Source organism: Emiliania huxleyi, assembly GCF_000372725.1.
Source record: "Emiliania huxleyi CCMP1516 chromosome Unknown EMIHUscaffold_158, whole genome shotgun sequence".
Taxonomy (NCBI): Eukaryota; Haptophyta; order Isochrysidales; family Noelaerhabdaceae; genus Emiliania; species Emiliania huxleyi.
In genome coordinates, this window is record NW_005201004.1 from 70,554 (window position 1) to 88,534 (window position 17,981).

Sequence of the window (17,981 nt, forward strand, 5' to 3'; positions counted from 1 at the left end):
GGTGACCATACGCGCAGCGCAGGAGGGGTGCCCCTAAGGGGGCACAAAGGTAGCTCAAAGGGGAGTGAACAAGACGCCGCACAGGCGACGTGCACGCTCGCCGCCTGCGCTCGCCGCGTCGCTCTCTCCCTCCCCTTCTTTGCTTGAACCCACCACCATCCCCTGTCACCTCCGTGTGTGTGTGCCTGCTGGGGGATCATCTGGCTTCCGGAATACTTCCGCGAAGCTGCCCCCAGCAGGCGTTTGACCAAAATCCAAATTTCCCTACTCCAGTTGAGGCTGCCCTCGGACCCGAGAAATGTCAGAAATATCGGTGTAAAAAACGAGCAGCAAAGTCAGGGCTCAGGCACAAGAGCTACGCGACGATCAAGATCATCGAGATACGAGATCCCAACACCCAAGACTGCTAGTCTTCGAGTACTATCGACTATATGGTCCGGTATATGGTCTAAGCTATCCTCTACCCCTCGGCGAAGGCCAGCACGATGGAGATGCGGCTGGGGGAGCGTCGCACCAAGTAGTCGGTCTGGCCCCACCAGTCGCACACCGCGGCGCCGTCGGCCAAGTCGACCTCTACACCGGGCCGGATCGCGTGCAGCCAAGAGTCTCGCGCGTCGCCTGCAGGAAGGCTCGTGGACGGTCCAGGGGAGTCCGTCGCGCCATCGCGTGCGGCCACAAGCCTCTCGCGTCGCCTGCGAAGTGGAGCAGTGTGCGCGGCTGGCACATTGCGTCGATGTCGAGGTCGCTCCACGAGCGCAGCCCGACCTCGGAGGGGTCCCGCCTTTGGGGACACGCCATGGCCGTGTCTCGGACACGCCCCGGGCAGGCCCAGGGCTTGGGAGGGAGCCTCGCCTGCGCGGCGGCAGGCCGTTGGCGCCGAGCAGCGCGTCGGAGGGCGAGAAAGTGGTCACAACGGAGGAGAGGAGGCCGAGCACGAAGACGTGCGGCCCGTCCAGGCGCGGGTCGAGGTGCGGGTCGAGCTGGAAGAAGGAGTCGCGCCGCAGGTTGAGCGTCAGGTCGCGCAGAGCGCCGACGTTGTACAGGCCGCTCCCCCTCAGCCGGCCGGCCAGCGCTCCCATGGCGGGCGGCAGCGCCGACTCGTCAAAGTCGTCTCCGTAGCCCCACGGAGGCAGCGCCTGGTCGGCCTTCTCCGGCCGGCCCGTCACGCGTGTGTTGTTGACCACCTCGCGCGTCGACTCGATCGAGCCGTCCGCCGGGTTGAGCACGTGCGCCCTCCGGTCGCCGTCGTAGTCGTAGCCAAAGGAGAGCGCGGCCGCACGCGCCTCGGCCGCGAGAGCCTCCTCCTCCGCCTCATCCACGAAGCCAGGCTCGAGCCTCACTCCCGGGTTCGCCGCGGGGAGCACGAAGCCGCCGTCGGACACGCGCCGCAAATACTGGGCGTCGCGGCGCGAGCAGGCGCGGGTGGCGAGCCCGCGTGAGGCCCGCAGGAGGAGACTGGGCGAGAGCAGCCGCATTGGGGCTTAAGTTAAAGCAGATGGATCAGACGCGCGCTGGACGAGAGAGCTGGAGAGAGAGCGACCAGGGCGAGCGCGGGCGCCAGCTGGCATTCGGCTTTCTTTTGGCGGGCCGCGCCTAGACAGGAGCGAGCAGAGAGAGAGAGAGAGAGAGAGAAACCGCCAATGGCCGTTATCCGTTAGTGCGGACGTCGCCGCGGCTCGCCTCTGCCGCGGCGGCTGCTGCGCGCACGCGGCGGCGCCGCTCTCTCGCGAGACGGCTGGCGACGCGGCTCGCCGCCGACGTACGGTGCGCTCGTTCGACGGTCCGCAGCGTGGCGTGCGCGGCGCGGAGCGCCGCTCTGCGAGCGCCTCTGCGCCTGCACTGCCTGTCTCTGTTGGTGCTGGTGGTGGTGGTGCTGCTGCTGCTGGTGCCGATGCTGCTGCTGGCGCGGCGCGGCTGTGCGACTGGGCTCGACGCGCGCGTCGCGAGCGTCTGACGCGGCGGGCGGCGTCGGGCAGGTGCGCTTCTCTCTCGGGTGGTGGTGGTGGTGCTGCTGCTGCTGCTGGTGGTGCAGATGCTGCTGCTGGTGCGGCGCGGCTCTCCGACGCGACTCGATGCGCGCGTCGCGGCTATCTGACGCGGCGGGCGGCGTCGCGGGCGGCAGCGATCTCGGCTCGACGGCGGAGGTGGAGGCTGGTGGCTGTGGTGGACTTTGAGTTTATTTCATGGTCGAGTACGGGGACCGGGGGGTCAACCGGGAGGCAGGGGGTTCAACCAGGCGACGGCGGACCGTGGGCCATCGCGGGGACGGGCCCGCCGGAGGCGCGCCCGGTAGATCCGGATGGTCTCACCCGGTGGGAGGCACCGAGGCGTCTGGGACGCTCAGCTCTACCTTAAGCTCCTGAGGGGCGCGTGGTTTTAACCACGTAGTACGACTACAGCCCACCACAGACACCCTCCCTCTCCACACGTGTGCACACACCCTCACCCTCTCCCCTCTCCTCTCTCTCTCTCTCCTCTCTCTCCTCTCCTTGTCTGTGCTGTCTGCCTGACTCAGGCACTAATTCTGCCGATGCGTGATTGTGTGTGGGCTGCTCCGAGGGGGCCCTCTGTGCGATCCGATGGGTAGGGAGTCTGTGCCCGGGCGGTGTCCGGTGCGGAGTCTCTCTCTGATCCCACCTGTGGTGTTGGGTGTGAGGTCGTGGAAGCTTCGATCCCAAGGGGGGGAGCCGAGCCCACTCATAACCAACTCTCAGGGGCAGTAGGTGGGCGAGCCTCGAGCGCGCTCATCTCGATCGTCAAGGCGTCGCTACGCGCGGTCTTCCGCGGGGGGAGCTGCGTCGACGGGTGCGGGACCGCGGCGCAGCCAGTGCCGCGGCGAGGCCTCCGGCTGTTTGCGGCGGGCGGCTTGCTGCTCGCTGCGATGGCGAAAAACTCGTCTCGCCACACGCCAAGGGCTTATGCTCTGGCGAGACGTGAGGCGCATGCGCCCAGGAGGGGAGGGGGCATGTGTAACGACACTGCTAGAGATGCCTTTCGGGGCCCAGAGATAAAACTTCTGTGATGCCATGCGTGACCTAGTAGTGTCCCCAGCTATGGGCGTGTCCACGTTGGAGCCAGGTGTGGTGTGGGCGCGAGAATAGCTCCGCCGTTCATGGAGGCAACCGATGCGAGTCGACTGGTGTGTGTCGTCGTGGTTTCGTATCAAGAATTCTCTCTCTCTCTCTCTCGAGCGAGCATTGGTGTTGAGGCGGCGCTCCTTTGGGCGGCTGTTGAATCAGCAGATTCCACCTCATCTTTCCATTACTCTCATCCCAGTGGATGGACGTCCGTACCGTACGTCCCTTTGTGTTCCTCTCCCCGTCCGCCAGCGAGACGCTCAGTCGCTGGCGGCCGCGGTTTTTCTGTGACCCACCACCTCTCCCTTGTGTTTTGTCTGGGGAGGGGCTTCTCCTGCGGAGTCGTGCGTGCGCAGGGCTCCTCTTTGCTTTCTTCTAACCCTCCGCGGTTCCCCATTCAAGACTAAAGATCGAAGATTGAGATTGTGGATTGCAGATCGCTGAGCAGCAACACGGGCCAAAATGTGGAGATAGGAGATGAAGAATGCAGATTGTAGATCCTAGCGCCCAGCGCCCAGCCTGCCCCAGCCATCCGCCGCCGCCGCCGACTCTGCTACCTCCTCCCCTCTATAAGGCAAGCGACTTTCTCTTTAATAGTAATAATAATTGTTATAATTAAAACGGACATCCCAAGCTAGGGCTGGGTCGAGGACAGACTACACGTCCCCACCTTTGCAGGATTTTGCAAAAGCGAGGGGGGAGGGCGCATCGCCGCGCGGAGAGGGCACACGGCACAGGGGATCTCTCTCGCAAAGGAGGTATCTTTTTTGTTCTTTGCCGAAATTCTTTCTGACAGTTTTTAGTGTTGTGCGACCCGATTCTTCGTAAATTCTTTTTGTGAGAGGGGCTTGCATACTAAAATTCTTTTTGTACAAGCGCCCCTTCGTCTCGCGGTGGCCCGCTTGCAGGCTTCACAACAGCTCAGCTGACATCCGCCAGTCCATGCCGTGAGCGATGCCAAACTTGGTAGTGCACGATGCTGCACTCGCGGCGAAGCGGGAGGCGCTCGCCGCCGCGCAGTCGGCGGCGATGGTGCGGCCGGCTGGCGGTTACGGCGCGACGGCGCTCTCCAAGCCGGACCCGAATGCTCCAGCCCAGCGCGCCGAGCGAGTCCGCCGCCTTCAGTTCATGGTGCGCGAGCGCGAGGAGGAGCGGCGGCGGCAGCGGGGAGAGAAGGTGAAGCCGTTCTCTCGAAAGAAGAATTACTACGACCGGCTCGGCCTCCCGCGCGACTGCTCGGCGGCAGAGGTGCGGCGCGCATTCCGGCGCCTCTCGCTGCTTTTCCACCCGGACAAGCAGCTCGGAAAGAGCGACGAGGAGGTGGCGGCGGCGTCGGTCCTCTTCCGTGAGCTGTGCGAGGTGCGCCGGGAAGCCGCAGCCCTTCGACAGCCCTCCTGTAGAGACACGGCAGCCCTTCGACAGCGCTCATGGGACGAGGCGGCGGTGTCCTGGACATGTCCGCGAGGGTGCGCACGCATTGTCACCACAGGCGCACGAGTGCTTGGCGGACGAGCCGACGCGGCGCGAGTACGACCAGATGCTCGCCGCCAAGGCGTGTCACGTGCCTCCGGGACACTTCCGAGACCCTTCCGAGACGCCTCCGTGACCCTTGGTGTAGGAGCTCCTCCCTCGGAGGGACGTGCCGCTCGACGATCTCGAGGCGGCTTACCGCGCCGCGCAGCCGCCGCGCCGCCGCGCGCCTCCCGTCTACATCGAGGTGCGAGATGTGGGGAGATCTCGGGAGATGTGGGGAGATCTCGGGAGATGTGGGGAGGAGGAGATCCCGCCTAGATCGGATGCGGACTCGCGAGCTGCACAAGCGGGCGCCTTCTCGCACACCCTTTTGGCACACCCTCACCCTTCTCACAGGTCCTCCTCGGCCTCGCGGAGCTGCACCGCGGCACCGAGGCGACAGTCCGCCACGTGCGGAGAGACGCGGCGCGCAGGAGCGTCGAGCTGGCCTTGCTGCTGCAGCTGCCCGCAGGCACTCCCTCCGGGGCAGAGCTCGTGTTTGAACGGCTCGGCGACGCAGGCGGCGGCGGCGAGGCAGGGGCGGGAGATGTCGTCTGCGTCGTCCGCGAGGTTTGCGCAGCCCGAGAGGAGGGGGGAGAGGGGAGGGGAGGGGAGGAGGAGGCTGCCCCCGCAGACCCGCTCCGCTCCTCGCTCTTATCTCCCCATATCTCCCCATATCTCTCCAAATCTCCCCTTATCTCCCCTTATCTCCCCATCTCTCCCCGCAGGCGGAGGACGCGCTCTTCAGCCGCCAAGGCGACCTCTCCCAGCTCTCGACCGCCCGTCCCAGACGCGTCCACACGACACGTCCGAGACACGTCCCACAGCTCTCGCCCGCCCGTCCTACGACACGTCCACGACGCGTCCCCCCCCTCCCCCCGCAGGCGACGACCTCGTCCACGTCTCGCGCAGGCAGGCGCTGCCGCACGAGCTGCTGCTGCTGCTGGAGGCGAGCCGGCCCTCCCCGCCTCCGCCTCCTCACCTCCGCCTCCTCACCTCCGCCTCCTCACCTCCTCCGCCTCCTCACCTCCTCCGCCTCCTCACCTCCTCCGCCTCCTCACCTCCTCCGCCTCCTCACCTCCTCCGCCTCCTCACCTCCTCCGCTGCTCGAGGTGCCGACCCTCGAAGGCGGGACGCGCCTCGCTGTCGGGAGCACGCTGCTGCCCCGACTCGTGCGGGGCTGCGAGCAGGGCCAGCTCCGGCTGCCTCGGCTCGGCCTGGCCACCTCCGCAGGCCTGCCGGCCCATATCTCCCCTATCTCCCCCTATCTCCCCCTATCTCCCGCGCCTGGCCACCTCCGCAGGCCTGCCGACGCGAGCGGTGGGCGGCGAGCCTTGCGACGGGGTCGCGACGGCGCGGCTGCGGCGCGAGGTCGGGGAGGCGGAGGAGGAGGCCGTCGCTGTCTCCGAGGACGGCACTGCGCTCGCTGCCCGAGGCGCTCACTCCTGCGGCACGGAAGACACTTCCGAGACACTTCCTGCGGCACGGGCACAGGGGAGACGTGTCCGTGACGCGTCCCGTGACGCCCGGTCGCATCCCGCAGGCGACCTCATCCTGATCTTTGGCGCGCGCGCCGCCAGCGCAGCGGCGGGGCGAGAGCACTTCCCCCAGCCTCCCCACGCCAACGGGTCAGTGAGTTAGGGGTCGCCGGTGCTCCGCAGGCGCCTTCATATCCTCACCGGCCTCCCCGCACCGCCCCTCCTCCTTCTCGGCCCTCGCCCTCGCCCGGCGCCATCGCCGCACAGCGCGGCTGGCCAGGCGCGGCAGATCTGGGGAGATCTGGGGAGATCTGGGGAGAGATCTCAGCCGCACAGCGCGGTCGGCCAGGCGCAGGAGATATGGGGAGATCTGGGGAGATGTGGGGAGATATGGGGAGATATGGGGAGATGTCTCTGGCCAGGCGCGGCTCGGCGCTCTGGCGAGGGCGATCGTGCCTCCGCTGGCGACGCGCGTGCTTCCTGCCGCTGCGGCGCGGCTGCTTGCGCTCTCCTCTTGCGGGCGCGGCGCCCCTCCCCCGCCCGGCCTCACGCCCCCGCCCGGCCAGCCGCCGACCGGCCACCTGCTCTGGGTGCGGCTGGGTGGGGCCGGGTTCGGCGCAGCCGAGGCGGCCATCGCTGCGAGGGGGGCGAGGGCTGGCGCGGGCGGAGCGTCCGGGCGGCGCATCGACGCGTCACGAGGGGCGCTGAGCGGGTGCAGCGCTGCGACTGACGCGGCGTGTGTCGCGCTCTGCCTCGCCCTGGCGCCAGGGCTGCGCTGCGCAACGCTGTGGCTTCCCACCGACGCGGCCGCGCCGGACTCGGAGGAGGAGGAGGAGGGGGAGGAGGGGGAGGAGGGGGAGGAGGGGGAGGAGGGGGAGGAGGGGGAGGAGGGGGGGGAGGGGGGGGAGCCTGGCCGCGCGCCAGGCCGCCCCTCCTCCTACCCGCCCCTCCTCGACGAGGACGAGGCGGCGGTGCGACACGCGGCGCTCGCTGTGCTCGAGAGTGCCTCTTCGGCGCGAGTGTCGCCCCGAGACTCAGCCGAGGCCTCGCCGGCGAGTAGGCGCTGGTCGGCCTCGAGCATGAGTGTGAGTATGAAGGAGCATGAGACAGTATGAGCTAGCCGGGAGTAGGCGCTCGTCGTCCTCGAGTGCGACCTCGGCGTGGGCGGCGGCGGGTGCGCCGCCCTGCCGCTGCCCCCCTCGCCGCTCGCGCCGAGCGAGCCAGTTGGGGGCGAGTACGAGGTGGTTTGGCCGGCGGGCGTGCGGCTGCGCGCGTCGGCCGACCCGTCGTCTCGCGTGGTTGGTGTGGTGAAGCGCGGGGGTCGACTCGCCGTCAGCGAGAGAAGAGGCGGGTGGGTGTGCGGCGAGCTGGTCCGCGAGGCGGCGTCGTCCGCACACGGCGTGTCGCCCGCACAGGGGCGAGGCAGGGCGGCGCCGCCTCCCCCGTTGCGGGGGTGGGCCGCGGCGGACGGAGGGTCGTTCGGCGAGTTGCTCGCACCGCGGGGCGAGGCGGCGGCGGCGGCGGGGGGGGGGGGGCTGCCGCCGGAGCAGCTGCGGTCTGCCGAGGGGCCGCTGCGCGAGCTGGCGAGGCGTCACCCTTTGCTCGCGTTGCTGCACCGGCGACACAGCCGCCGGCGGGGGTGGCTGCCCGTTCCGGACGTGTCCACGACGCGCCGAGGGGAATGGTCCGTAGGCTTGCACACCAGCTGCACCATTCACAGCCGTACTCTTCACAGCTGTGCTGGTCACGAGGCAATGGTCCGTAGGCTGCACACAACCGGCGGGATGCCGATCGTCGCCACCGAGGACGCCGTGGCGCTGGTCGGCGCCGCGCCGGCGGAGGGAGGCGCCGCTCGCCGCGTCGCCGGCGGAGGGAGGGGCGGCGACCAAGGGTCGGCCGCCGCTCTCCTCCCGTGGCTCGTCCGCCCGTTGCGAGGGGAGAGGACCGCGGCGGTCGCTGCCGCCGCGCTGCCGCCGCCCATCGCCCCGCCGCCCCCGCCGCCCGGGTACGAGCCGCCCCCCTCCCGCGAAGAGGACAAGGGCGAGGTGTGGGAGGTTCGCTCGCTGCTCGCCGCCGTCGTCGGGCAGGAGGAGAGCTCGCCCTCGCCCATGCCCTCCTCTAGCCGCGCCTCGCCCAGCCCTACCCTCCTCCTGCCCAGCCGCCTCTCCCGCACCCGACGCCGCGCTGTGCAGCGTCTCTTCACAGCTCCCCGCCGTGAACAGGAGGAGCCTTTCCCCGACCCGATGCCGGGCACGGGCGAGCTAGGTGGGCAGACCTTCCCGCTTGCGGCAGCACGGCGCTCTCCCCGGAGGAGGGGTGGTTGGGTCGTAGGCCACTTCCTGCGGCTGCTTGCGCCGGAGGTGCCTCCGCCGGAGCCGACGGACGTGTCGCATCTCGGCGGGAGATAGCCGAGAGATCGCCGAGAGATCGCCGAGATATTACTGGACGTGTCGCCTCTCGGCGGGCTTGCCCCCTCGCCCGAGCGCTCCCCTCGCGCCCCACGGTGGGGGACCACGGTGGGGCACGCTTCCACGGCAGGCGCGAGAAAGCCAGCGTCGGCGAAGAAGAAGGCGGCGGCCGCCCGCGACCTCAAGCACGCGGCGCAGGCAGCTCACGCGAAGGCGGAGGAGGCGGCGCCGGCTGCGGCGGAGCAGCCGCCCGCGCGAGTCGCGCCCGCGAGGCGGAGCGATGTGGCCGAGCTGCGACAGCGCGCGCGGCGGGCGGCGGTGGCGGCGGTCGGTCTGCTCGAGGACGGCGCTCTCCTCTTTGTTGGCGCGCGGCTCGCGGCGGCGGCGCGAGGCGCGCTGCCGAGCTGCGCGGCGCACGCCGAGCTGCGGCGTCGGGTGGGAGAGGCGCTGCGGGCGGAGCATGACGAGGCGGCGGGCTTCGAGGTGCGGCTGGCCGCTGTGCCGCGGCGCGAGCGCGACGCGATGGAGCACTACTTTTGCAAGCGGCGGCACTGGCTGTGCCACCTCTCGCAGAAGGAGCTGTGCCGCTGGTTCAGCTCTGGCGGGTACGAAGCGCCCTCCTTCGGCGCCATCGGCGATCGGCAGCGCGCTGTGGCGGAGAGGCGCGGTCGCATAGCGGCGTTGCAGGCCGGGCTGGCCGAGGTGCAGGCGCTGCTACTGGAGGAGATGCGCGCAGCTGGATGCACTGCCTCTCTGCCCCACTGAGGTGTTTAACCGTCGTGGTTCTCGGCTGTGTGTCCCGTGTGTGGTGACTGGTGTGTGGTTTTGTCTTTTGACCGGGTGTCGTTGCACTGTTGTGTCTTGTGAGCCGTTCAACCCGCGTTCTTTTACAGTAAGAGTAACGCGAAACGGTGAGACGACCAACACACATACGTGAGTCCGAAGCGCGAAGGACCTCAGCTGTCAGCTGTCAGCCTCTATCGCCCTCTCAGTCTCACGCCTGAGGAGCATGCCGCACGCCGGTCCGTGGGACGGTCCCTCGATGCTCTCGGGGTCGGCGGAAAAGGCGCGCCGCCCCCGCACGAGCGTGAGCCGCACCCGGCCAAGCAACCCGCTCCTGCCCGCGTAGGGGCTCCCGGCGTGGCGCGTGTACAGCCTGTCCGAGACGCCCGGCGCCTCAGGCGACCAGACGACCAGGTCGGCGTCCATCCCCGCCGCAATGCGCCCCTTGCGCGCAGTGAGCCCCGCGAGGGTCGCAGGCCCCTCCGACCACCAGTGGGACAGGTTGGTCAGCGACCAGCCCCGAGACGCCGCGGCCGTCCACGTCGCCTGCAGCGAGGACTGCAGCCCCGAGATGCCCGCCCACGCGGTGAGAAAGTCGCCCGAGGAGAGCGCGCGCAGCTCGGGGGCGCAGGGCGAGTGGTCGCTCGCGATGAGGTCGACTGTGCCGTCGGAGAGCCCCTCCCACAGCCCCTCCCGGTTGGCCGCGCCGCGGATCGGCGGGAGGCACTTGAGGCGCGTCTCGCCGTCCGGGACCTCCTCCGCGCTGAACACGAGGTAGTGCGGGCACGTCTCCACCGACAGCCGTCCGCCACTCGCCCGCTTGGCCTGCCGCAGCAGAGGCAGCGATCCGGCGTCCGACAGGTGGACCACGTGGGCTCGCAATGAAGGGATCTCTTCCACGAGGCCGACGAGCGCCTCGATGGCTCGCCGCTCGAACAGGGGCGGGCGAGTCGCGAGGAAGGTGGCGAAGCGGCGAGAGGCGTTGGGGTCGGCCGTGATGTCGGGCTGCAGCGCCTCCATCTCCGCGGTGGTCATCAGTTCGCAGTGGACGAGGAGGGGCACCGCCGCGCTCACCGCCGCCTTCGCTGCTGTCCGCAACTCGTCTGGGTGAACCGCCTCGTAGCCCGCGGAGCGAGGGAGCGGCGAGAGGAACGCCTTGAGCCCGAGGACGCGCTCGTCGGCGAGCAGCGGCTGGAGGCTGCCCAGACTCGAGGGCACGACGCCGCCCCACAGCCCAACGTCGCAGTGCAGCCCCTCGGCGGCGGCCTTTGCCACCTCCGCCTCGAGAGCATCCACGCTAACGGTCGGCGGCAAGGAGTTGAGCGGCATCCCGACAATGGTTGTAATGCCGCCGGCAGCGGCGGCTTTCGTCGCGGTGGCGTAGCCCTCCCAGCCGCGGCCTCCCACGGCGGATACGTGCACATGTACGTCGATGAGGCCGGGCGAGATTGCCTCTCCGCGAAAGTCCTCAAAGCGGAGGCCTCGCGCACGAGCGTAGGCGGCGGCGGCCTCAGGCGCAGCCTGTTCGACATGCATGATGGCCCCACCATCGTCGACGTGCACGAGCGCCGGCGCCACCCCGGACGGCAGCACGACACGGTCGGAGTACAGCACGGAGGCTGTGACGGCGCACGCCACCGAGGTTCCTGCCGGCGGGGCGTGCGGCTGGAGGTCGGCGAGCGGCTGCGCAGGCCGGAGGACGAGGAGGGCAAAGATGAGCGCGTAGAGCCCGAACGCGTGTAAGGCGCAGGCGACAGCCGTCCAGCGAGCGAGCCTCTCTGGCATGAGGCAGCCGGCGACAGCGGTTCGCGCCAGACTGCAACCTCCAGCTCCTCGGCGATGAGGTTGAAGTGACTGGGGCACCTAAAGTGCTCCAATGCTAATAATTAATGCTGGGGCGAGATACTTCCAACCTGCTCAAAAAGTTCTCTTGCTCCAAGCGCTTGCGCTTCGGCGGTTAGTGGTGCACTAACCTCCGAGAAACCCTTCGGGTCGCTCCTCATCGCAAACCCTGTCAGCAGAGTCCTCCTGCGGGAATGTACGTAAGAGCTACATACACTGAAAAACCCCGAGAGGCGTGGGAGTACCTCGCCACAGCTCCAATGCACCTGCTCCAAGTGCACCGCTTGTGTTTGCGTTTTTTTTGAGCTAGCCTTCGATGTTAGAAACAAACGGAAGGCGGACATGGCAATCGCTCTCGGGCCCACAGACATCCCGCACACCCGCCGCCCCCCGCGCGCGCCCCACCCCGGCCGGGAGAAAGGGGAGTGACAGTTTGGGACGGCGACAGACGAGATACCTCGCACTCCATGTGCGAGAACGCAGGTAAATGTAAGCCGGATGGCTCACAGGCCACCTCTTGCGCCCCGAGCTGACCATCTACCGCACTGAACACTTCAGCCCCCTTGCTCCCAACCCATCCACCTCGCCTCGGGCCGCGCTGCGCGATCTCGGGCGATCTCGCGCTATCTCGGGCGATCTCGGGGCCGCGCCGCGCTATCTCGGCACTCGGGCGATCTCGGAGCGTCGCTCGCGCGGTGGCACACCTGCTCAAAAAGGAAGGGCCCGGTTGGAGCCACGGGGCTCACGTGCTCGCTCGGTGCGCCGCCTCACTCTGCGCCATTTTTAGCTTACTGGGAGAAAAGAGAGAGGGGGTTGAGGAACCGGAGTAACAGATTTGGGCTCATGCGCCTGCTCTTCTTCTTGCTCGCCGTGGCACGACAAGGGCGCGGACTGGCCGGCGGACTGGCACACACACCGGCTCACCACCGGAGCCGCGAATGTTACTCAGGCAAACTGGGCATCCCTGCCTTGGGGTGTTTTCTTTCTTTCTGCGCCTCGCCGGGAGCGCCCCGGAGCCCGGAGGGCACTTCACACTAACACGCGGCTCCAGCCTCCAGGACAGCGCTTACAGCAGCCTCCCCAGCGAGGCAGCGGCGACGCCGAGGGCGGCGAAGAGCGCCTGCGCGAGCGGGGGTAATGATCATCAATGTCTGAGCTGGTCAGGAACGGTAGGAGGGTCTCCGTTGGAGATAGAGAGAAGGAGAGGGGTGAGTGAGATCTGCAGAGTTCGCGCGGGCCGGAGGCCAAACACACCATCATCGAGACGTCAAAGATGCGCCTGCGCCACTGAATGCCGCCCCTGAACACCTTGAGCCGTTGGTCTGCCGGCAGGTGCACGTCCCCAGGGGCCAGGGGCAGGGCCGGTACGATAGGATGTGGACGGTGTCGCCCACCCACGCGGAGAACAGTGCCGGTGTCCTTTCGCTTTCCGTTGTGGCAGCCCATGTAGTTGTAGCCCAAACACAAAGTGCAAAGAAGGCTCGGGCCCAGACGCACTCAGGGTCGGAGAACTTGAGGGGAAAGGCTGCCTGCAAGCATCCCCGGAGCAGTCGTCGTGTGGGGCTGGCTAGGCTAGTGGTTGCGTGCATGCACTAGTCTGCGCCTTTAGCACTTTCCACAGAGCTTGAGTTTGTCCCGGGGAGAGGAACTGGCCCGTCGCCTCGTCGCGGCGCGCGTTCTTTTTAATTGAATTCAAAAAAAGAATTTTTACCACAAAAGAAATCAGAGCTTTTACTGCGGCACCGTCGTGTGTGTCTCTCGCGCACCGGACCGGAAGCTGTTCCGCATTCATCTACCCTTGAAGCCAGAGAATGCGATTTTCACTGGCCCTAACGCTGCTCTCTGCCGCCAGCGCGCTCGTGCTCCCGCATGCGCCGGCGGTGGCGCCGCGCGCGCCGCCTCGCGCCGCCTCGCCGGAGATGCTGGGCGTGCTCGACCGGCTCACGGAGCTCCTCTTTCCTGACTCGAAGAGCGGCACGAGCAGCACTGCAGTCAGCCGCCTCAAGGTGGTGCTGGCGAACGACCGCACGGGCGTGGACGAGGCGACCATGCGCCAGATCCGCAGCGAGATACAGGACGTCGTGACCAAGTACCTGGCGATCGACGAGGAGGGCGTCAACTTCGACGTCATGACCGACGACCGGCTGACGCTGCTGACGGCAACCTTCCCGATTCTGAGCCAGACGAAGGGCGGCGGGAAGGTGCGCGCGCTACAGATGGACGTCGCGACCAACGACGGCTAGACGCTGTGGCCTGTACCTGACCTGTGTGCCCCTACCCCCCTCACACACGTCCACCGCAACCAAATCTCACCCGCAGGTAGCGTATGATCTGTGAGTGTGTGCTTCCGCCTTTGTGATGAGCTGGACTCGTCCGTACAATATATCATCTGAGAGCTTTGGTTTTTGCGCACACACGTCGTGATGCGCGCGCGCTGGCCGCTGGCGCTGCTGCGCCACCCGCCACGCCACACACACAGCACACTCTCACGCACAGTTGAAATAAATTTATTTCACACACACGTATAAATCGTATTCGTACATAGATCCGTACTCTGTGTGGGTGTGTGTCGGTGACACCGTGTGTGTCCACGCGCCACGCCGTATATATCTAATATCTCACCATTACACTGTATCGCTATCATGTGTACACCCCAAAACCGGGGAGGACTTTCTGGCAGCCCGGTGAGCCTCTCGCGTGCATGCGGCGCCTGCACATGTAGAGCCGTACGCGCATAATCGACGCGGTCCCTTTCTCAGCTCAGCTCTCCGGCAATGTCCCTCCCTTCGACTGCCGGCACGTACAAAACGTTCTCGAGCCGCGCCGCCTCCGCCGGCTCGCCCGCGCGACGAAGCGCCGCAGCGAGCGCCGCCGCCGCCCGGAAGCAGCCGAGCAGCGGCGGAGAGGGCTGGTCTGGCTGCGGGGCGAGCAGCTCTAGGGCGAAGCGTCGCAGCGGCGCGCCGCCCGAGGCTTCCGCTCCGCCGCCGTGGAGCAGAGCGGAACGCAACGCCCTCTCGAGCTGACGCCTCCCGACGGCCTGCGCGAGGAGCAGCGCCCTGGCTGCGGCGCAGGCGAGGCGCAGCCAGTCAGAGCAGGGCCCCTCGTGCCGCGGCGCGCGACTCGCCACTTCGCGCAGCAGCATCGCCTGCGGAGGTCGAGGCGGAAGGGGGGGGGGGGGGGGGCGATAGCGGCGTCGGCGCCGAGAGCAAGTCGGACAATCTCGGGCCATCTCGGGCCATCTCGGGTAATCTCACCGAGAGCAAGTCGCCCACCGCGACGTCGAGGCGCCTACTCAGGGGGGGGGGACAGAGCCCAGCCCCCACGGCCAGTGAGACACAGCCCTCCTACCCCTTCCCCCGCTCTCCAGTCGAGTCCGCGCCGCAGCGCCGCGAGGGCAAACAGGCGCCAGCAGCGGGCGTCGGCGTCGGTCGCCCGCCCGCCCGCCCCGCCCTCGCCCGCCCCCCCCTCGCTCGCCCCCCCCTCGCTCGCCCCGCCCTCGCTCGCCCCGCCCTCGCCCGCCCCCCCCTCGCTCGCCCCGCCCTCGCGGTCGCGGGGCGGCGGCGAGCCGAAGGGAGGACCGCACGCCCGCTGCAGCTGCTCGCACCGCGCGGCAGCAGACTCGCTCCACCAGGCAGCAGACTCGCCCCACCAGCTTGGCGCCGGAGGGTCGGAAGGCAGCCGGCGGTGCGGCTCGCACCCTATGGACGTGTTCATGGACGTGTTCATCGGCGTGTTCATCGGCGTGTTCATCGAGACGGCGAGGCGGGCAAGCGCGCGCCCTCGCCGCCCGCGCCCTCGCTGGCGCCGAAAGCAGCCTCGGACCAGGCGGAGAGAGAGGTCTCGATCAGCCAGCTGGCGGCGAGGTGCAGCGCGTGGCCCAGGAGCGACGAGGAGAGCCGCGCCGGCGGCCGGAGCGGCGCGAGCTGGCGGCTGGGGCAGGCGGCAAGCAGGCGGGGCGGCTCATCGGAGCCTACAGGTAGCATCACTGGTCAGTTGGCGCGGCGGGATTGGAGAGACAAAGCGACGTCGCATATCGGAGCCTCGGCAGCGTCTCGCGCCCGCCACGGCCTCGGCCGGCAGTGCTCGCAGCAGGGCACGGGCGAGCTCCGGCTGGGACTGCCCTCCCTGGGGACCTGCCCCTGCCCCTGCCCCTGCCCCTGCCCCTGCCCCTGCCCCTCCCCGGGTCTGACTCGGAGACCGCCCCTGCGTGTCCGCGCCGTCGAAGCGGGGAGGCGGCGGAGAGGAGGCGCGAGGTCGCTCCAGCTCGATGGCCGCCTCCAGCAAGGCGCGAGCGACCGCCTCCTCCTCACTGCCACCACAGCTGCCATCGCTCTGCACGCGCCGACCGACAGGACGGATGCCTCCCTCATCGCCGCGGCCGCCCCTGCCGTCGTTGCCTCCACCCACCTCGCCGCTGCCCTTGCCGCCGCCGCCGCCACTGACCTCACCCCCACTCTTGCCGCCGCCCTCGTCGCCTCTGCCGCCTCCGCCGCCCTCGCCGCCGAAATCGAGCTCTCTCCGAAGCTGCCCTCGCGGCAGCGCCTCCGCGGTGCCCGGCACGCGCGCCACAGGCGCGGCAAGCGAAGGCGCGGCGGGCGGAGCGTGCAGCAAGGCCTACTCCACAGTGAGCAGCTGTCAGAGGCGCCTCTTCAAGCACCCTCTGGCGGGACGCAAGCGGCTGCCTCGCGCATCCAGTCCGCCACGGCAACGGAGAGGAGCGGCGCGATCTCACAGGCGGCATGCGAGAGCAAGCCTGGCGGCTGGTCGGGCGGGCTGAGCAGCCGGAGGCAAGCCTCGAGCCGCGCCACCGCGCACTCCTGCGCAAACGCGGTCGCCGCGGCGAGCCGCTCCCCGCGCGCCTCCTTAGCGACGCTCTGCTTCGCCGGCACGGCGGCGCGCGTCTGCTGGGGAGATATGGGGAGATATGGGGAGATATGGGGAGATGCGGCGGCGCGCGTCTGCTGGGCGGAGGCGGTGGCTCGCTCGGGCGCCTCCGCTCGCGCGAGAGCCTCGGCTCCAGCGGCGGCGAGGACCGGCTCCAGCACAGCGTTGGCGCACGCGAGCAGCGGCCGGTGCTGCCGCCAGAAGGGGGCGTGGCCGAGGGCGAGCAGCTGCGCCGAGAGGCTGCGCTGCGCGCCAAAGCTGGGGCTGCGCCGCGGCGTGAGGGAGGAGAGAGGCGCGAGGGGAGAGCCGGCAGGCGACGTCGGCGCAACCATGGCCCCCACCGCCAGGCCTCCCGCCGCCGTGCCCGCCATGGCGCCCGCCGCCGTGGCGCCCGCCGCCATGGCCCCCGCTGCGCCGAAACTGCCGGCGGAGCAAGATCCGGCGGAGCCCGACCCAAGGGGAGGGACGCTCGTCGGCGTGATCTTGCGCGCAGGGCGGTGGCGCGGCGAATGCGCGTCCGCCGCCGGTGCCGCGGCGGAGGCGAGCGCGCGCAGCGCTCGCTCGAGCTCCGCGAGCGGCGAAGAGAGCCAAGGCAGGTACCTCCAGTCGAGCGCCTGCTAGGGTTCGGGCTCGGGTCAAGGTGAGGCGGAGAGCCAAGGCAGTACCTGCGGTCGCCTGCTCCGCGAAGGCTGGCGCGTGCGCCTCGACGCTTCGGCTCAGCGAGGCGTCGACGCTGGCTTCCGAGGCAGCGCCCCTGGTGCCCTCGAGCAGCGAGAGGGCCCCATCGGCCCCTTGGCCCGCGGAGGCGGAGGCTGCCACCGCCGCTGGGGCGAACCCAAAGGCGGCGCCAAAAGCTTGAAGCTGCACGAGCAGGCACAGCCTAGAATGTAACAATGCAATCTGACATCGCATTAGCCAACGGCCTAGAAGCTGCACGAGCAGGCACAGCCTAGAATGTAACAATGCAATCTGACATCGCATTAGCCAACGGCCTAGAAGCTGCACGAGCAGGCACAGCCTTGCGCGAGCCCCGAACCGGGAGATATGGGGAGATATGGGGAGATATGGGGAGATTATCTATAGCACAGCCTTGCGCGAGCCCCGAACCGGGCCGCCGGCGGTGTCGCGGACCAAGCCGCCGCCGCCGGTGCCGCCGCCGGCGCGTCCCCCGGCTCGCCGTCCCGCGGCTGCAGCGGAGCGAGCAGCGCGGCGGAGCCCGCCAGGGCGCGGAGTGCGGCGAGGGCGGCGCGGTAGGGCGGCAGAGCGCGCGAGACGGGGTCCTCTTGCAGGGGGCGGAGGTAGCAGAGCAGCCACGGGAGACAGAGGGGGAGCCGACCTGCAAGCAAGTTCCGAGAAAGAGGGGGGCTCCGAGAAGCCACGGGAGGCAGCAGGGGGGGGGGGGGGGGGTGCGGAGGGGAGGGATGCTGAGGGGAGGGAGGGGAGGGATGCTGAGGGGAGGGAAGGGAGGGATGCCGAGGCGAGGGGAAGGGAGGGATGCCGAGGGGAGGGGAGAGGGGGGGGGGGGGTCTCCCCCGTCCCCTGACCAGGCGCGCCCCCCGAACCGGCTCCCCTGTGGGAACGTGCAGAGAAGGTTCGGGAAGGGCTCCCCCATGGGGGAGCAGGCTCCCCGCTCGCTTCTGCGCGCGCGGCGAGCGAGCAGTCGCCTCTGCGTCCAGGCCCAGACACGAGCCTGCCGAGGGGCGGGGAGGCGGAGGGGCGGGGAGGCGGAGGGGCGTGGAGAGTGCTGGCAGGGGAGATGAGAGGCCGTGCGCCGAAGCCAGATCTGGGGAGATCTGGCGAGATCTGGGGAGATCTGGGGAGATGAGAGGCCGTGCGCCGAAGCCGCTGCGTGATCACATCTCGGCTGCATCTCGGCTACATCTCGCCGACGAGCCGTTGCGTGATCACATCTCGGCTGCATCTCGGCTACATCTCGCCGACGAGCCGCTGCGTGATCACATCTCGGCTGCATCTCGGCTACATCTCGCCGACGAGCC

The 17,981-nt window shown here is 69.0% G+C and overlaps 5 protein-coding genes across 5 annotated transcripts; 3 read left to right on the forward strand and 2 right to left on the reverse strand.

Moving 5' to 3' along the window:
• Positions 1–460: 460 nt before the first annotated feature.
• EMIHUDRAFT_111819 (hypothetical protein) lies at positions 461–1,475 on the reverse strand (the record flags this gene model as incomplete). The annotated part of the gene is made up of 2 exons (XM_005785777.1): positions 461–618; positions 794–1,475. 2 exons carry the CDS (start codon positions 1,473–1,475, stop codon positions 461–463), a joined length of 840 nt encoding a protein of 279 aa, XP_005785834.1.
• A 2,556-nt stretch (positions 1,476–4,031) lies between these two features.
• On the forward strand, positions 4,032–6,147 carry EMIHUDRAFT_229740 (hypothetical protein; the record flags this gene model as incomplete). The annotated part of the gene is made up of 6 exons (XM_005785778.1): positions 4,032–4,436; positions 4,567–4,638; positions 4,947–5,159; positions 5,318–5,372; positions 5,893–5,990; positions 6,133–6,147. 6 exons carry the CDS (start codon positions 4,032–4,034, stop codon positions 6,145–6,147), a joined length of 858 nt encoding a protein of 285 aa, XP_005785835.1.
• Positions 6,148–7,617: 1,470 nt separating this feature from the next.
• Positions 7,618–9,379, forward strand: EMIHUDRAFT_455816 (hypothetical protein). Its single transcript, XM_005785779.1, has 5 exons — positions 7,618–7,685; positions 7,833–8,157; positions 8,290–8,332; positions 8,399–8,464; positions 8,606–9,379. Exons 2-5 carry the CDS (start codon positions 7,852–7,854, stop codon positions 9,238–9,240), a joined length of 1,050 nt encoding a protein of 349 aa, XP_005785836.1. The 5' UTR covers positions 7,618–7,685; positions 7,833–7,851; the 3' UTR covers positions 9,241–9,379.
• A 59-nt stretch (positions 9,380–9,438) lies between these two features.
• Positions 9,439–11,043, reverse strand: EMIHUDRAFT_71760 (hypothetical protein; the record flags this gene model as incomplete). Its single annotated transcript, XM_005785780.1, has 1 exon — positions 9,439–11,043. One exon carries the CDS (start codon positions 11,041–11,043, stop codon positions 9,439–9,441), a length of 1,605 nt encoding a protein of 534 aa, XP_005785837.1.
• Positions 11,044–12,857: 1,814 nt separating this feature from the next.
• EMIHUDRAFT_363991 (hypothetical protein) lies at positions 12,858–13,492 on the forward strand. Its single transcript, XM_005785781.1, has one exon. The coding sequence runs from the start codon at positions 12,912–12,914 to the stop codon at positions 13,341–13,343; it is 432 nt and encodes a 143-aa protein (XP_005785838.1). The 5' UTR covers positions 12,858–12,911; the 3' UTR covers positions 13,344–13,492.
• Positions 13,493–17,981: the final 4,489 nt, after the last annotated feature.

Coding starts and splice junctions, on each gene's coding strand:
- EMIHUDRAFT_455816 (XM_005785779.1), top strand. CDS start 7,852: ATGCCGATCGTCGCCACCGAGGACGCCGTGGCGCTGGTCGGCGCCGCG. Junction 8,333..8,398: donor GCCGGGCACGGGCGAGCTAG/GTGGGCAGACCT, acceptor GTTGGGTCGTAG/GCCACTTCCTGCGGCTGCTT. Junction 8,465..8,605: donor GACGGACGTGTCGCATCTCG/GCGGGAGATAGC, acceptor CTTCCACGGCAG/GCGCGAGAAAGCCAGCGTCG.
- EMIHUDRAFT_363991 (XM_005785781.1), top strand. CDS start 12,912: ATGCGATTTTCACTGGCCCTAACGCTGCTCTCTGCCGCCAGCGCGCTC.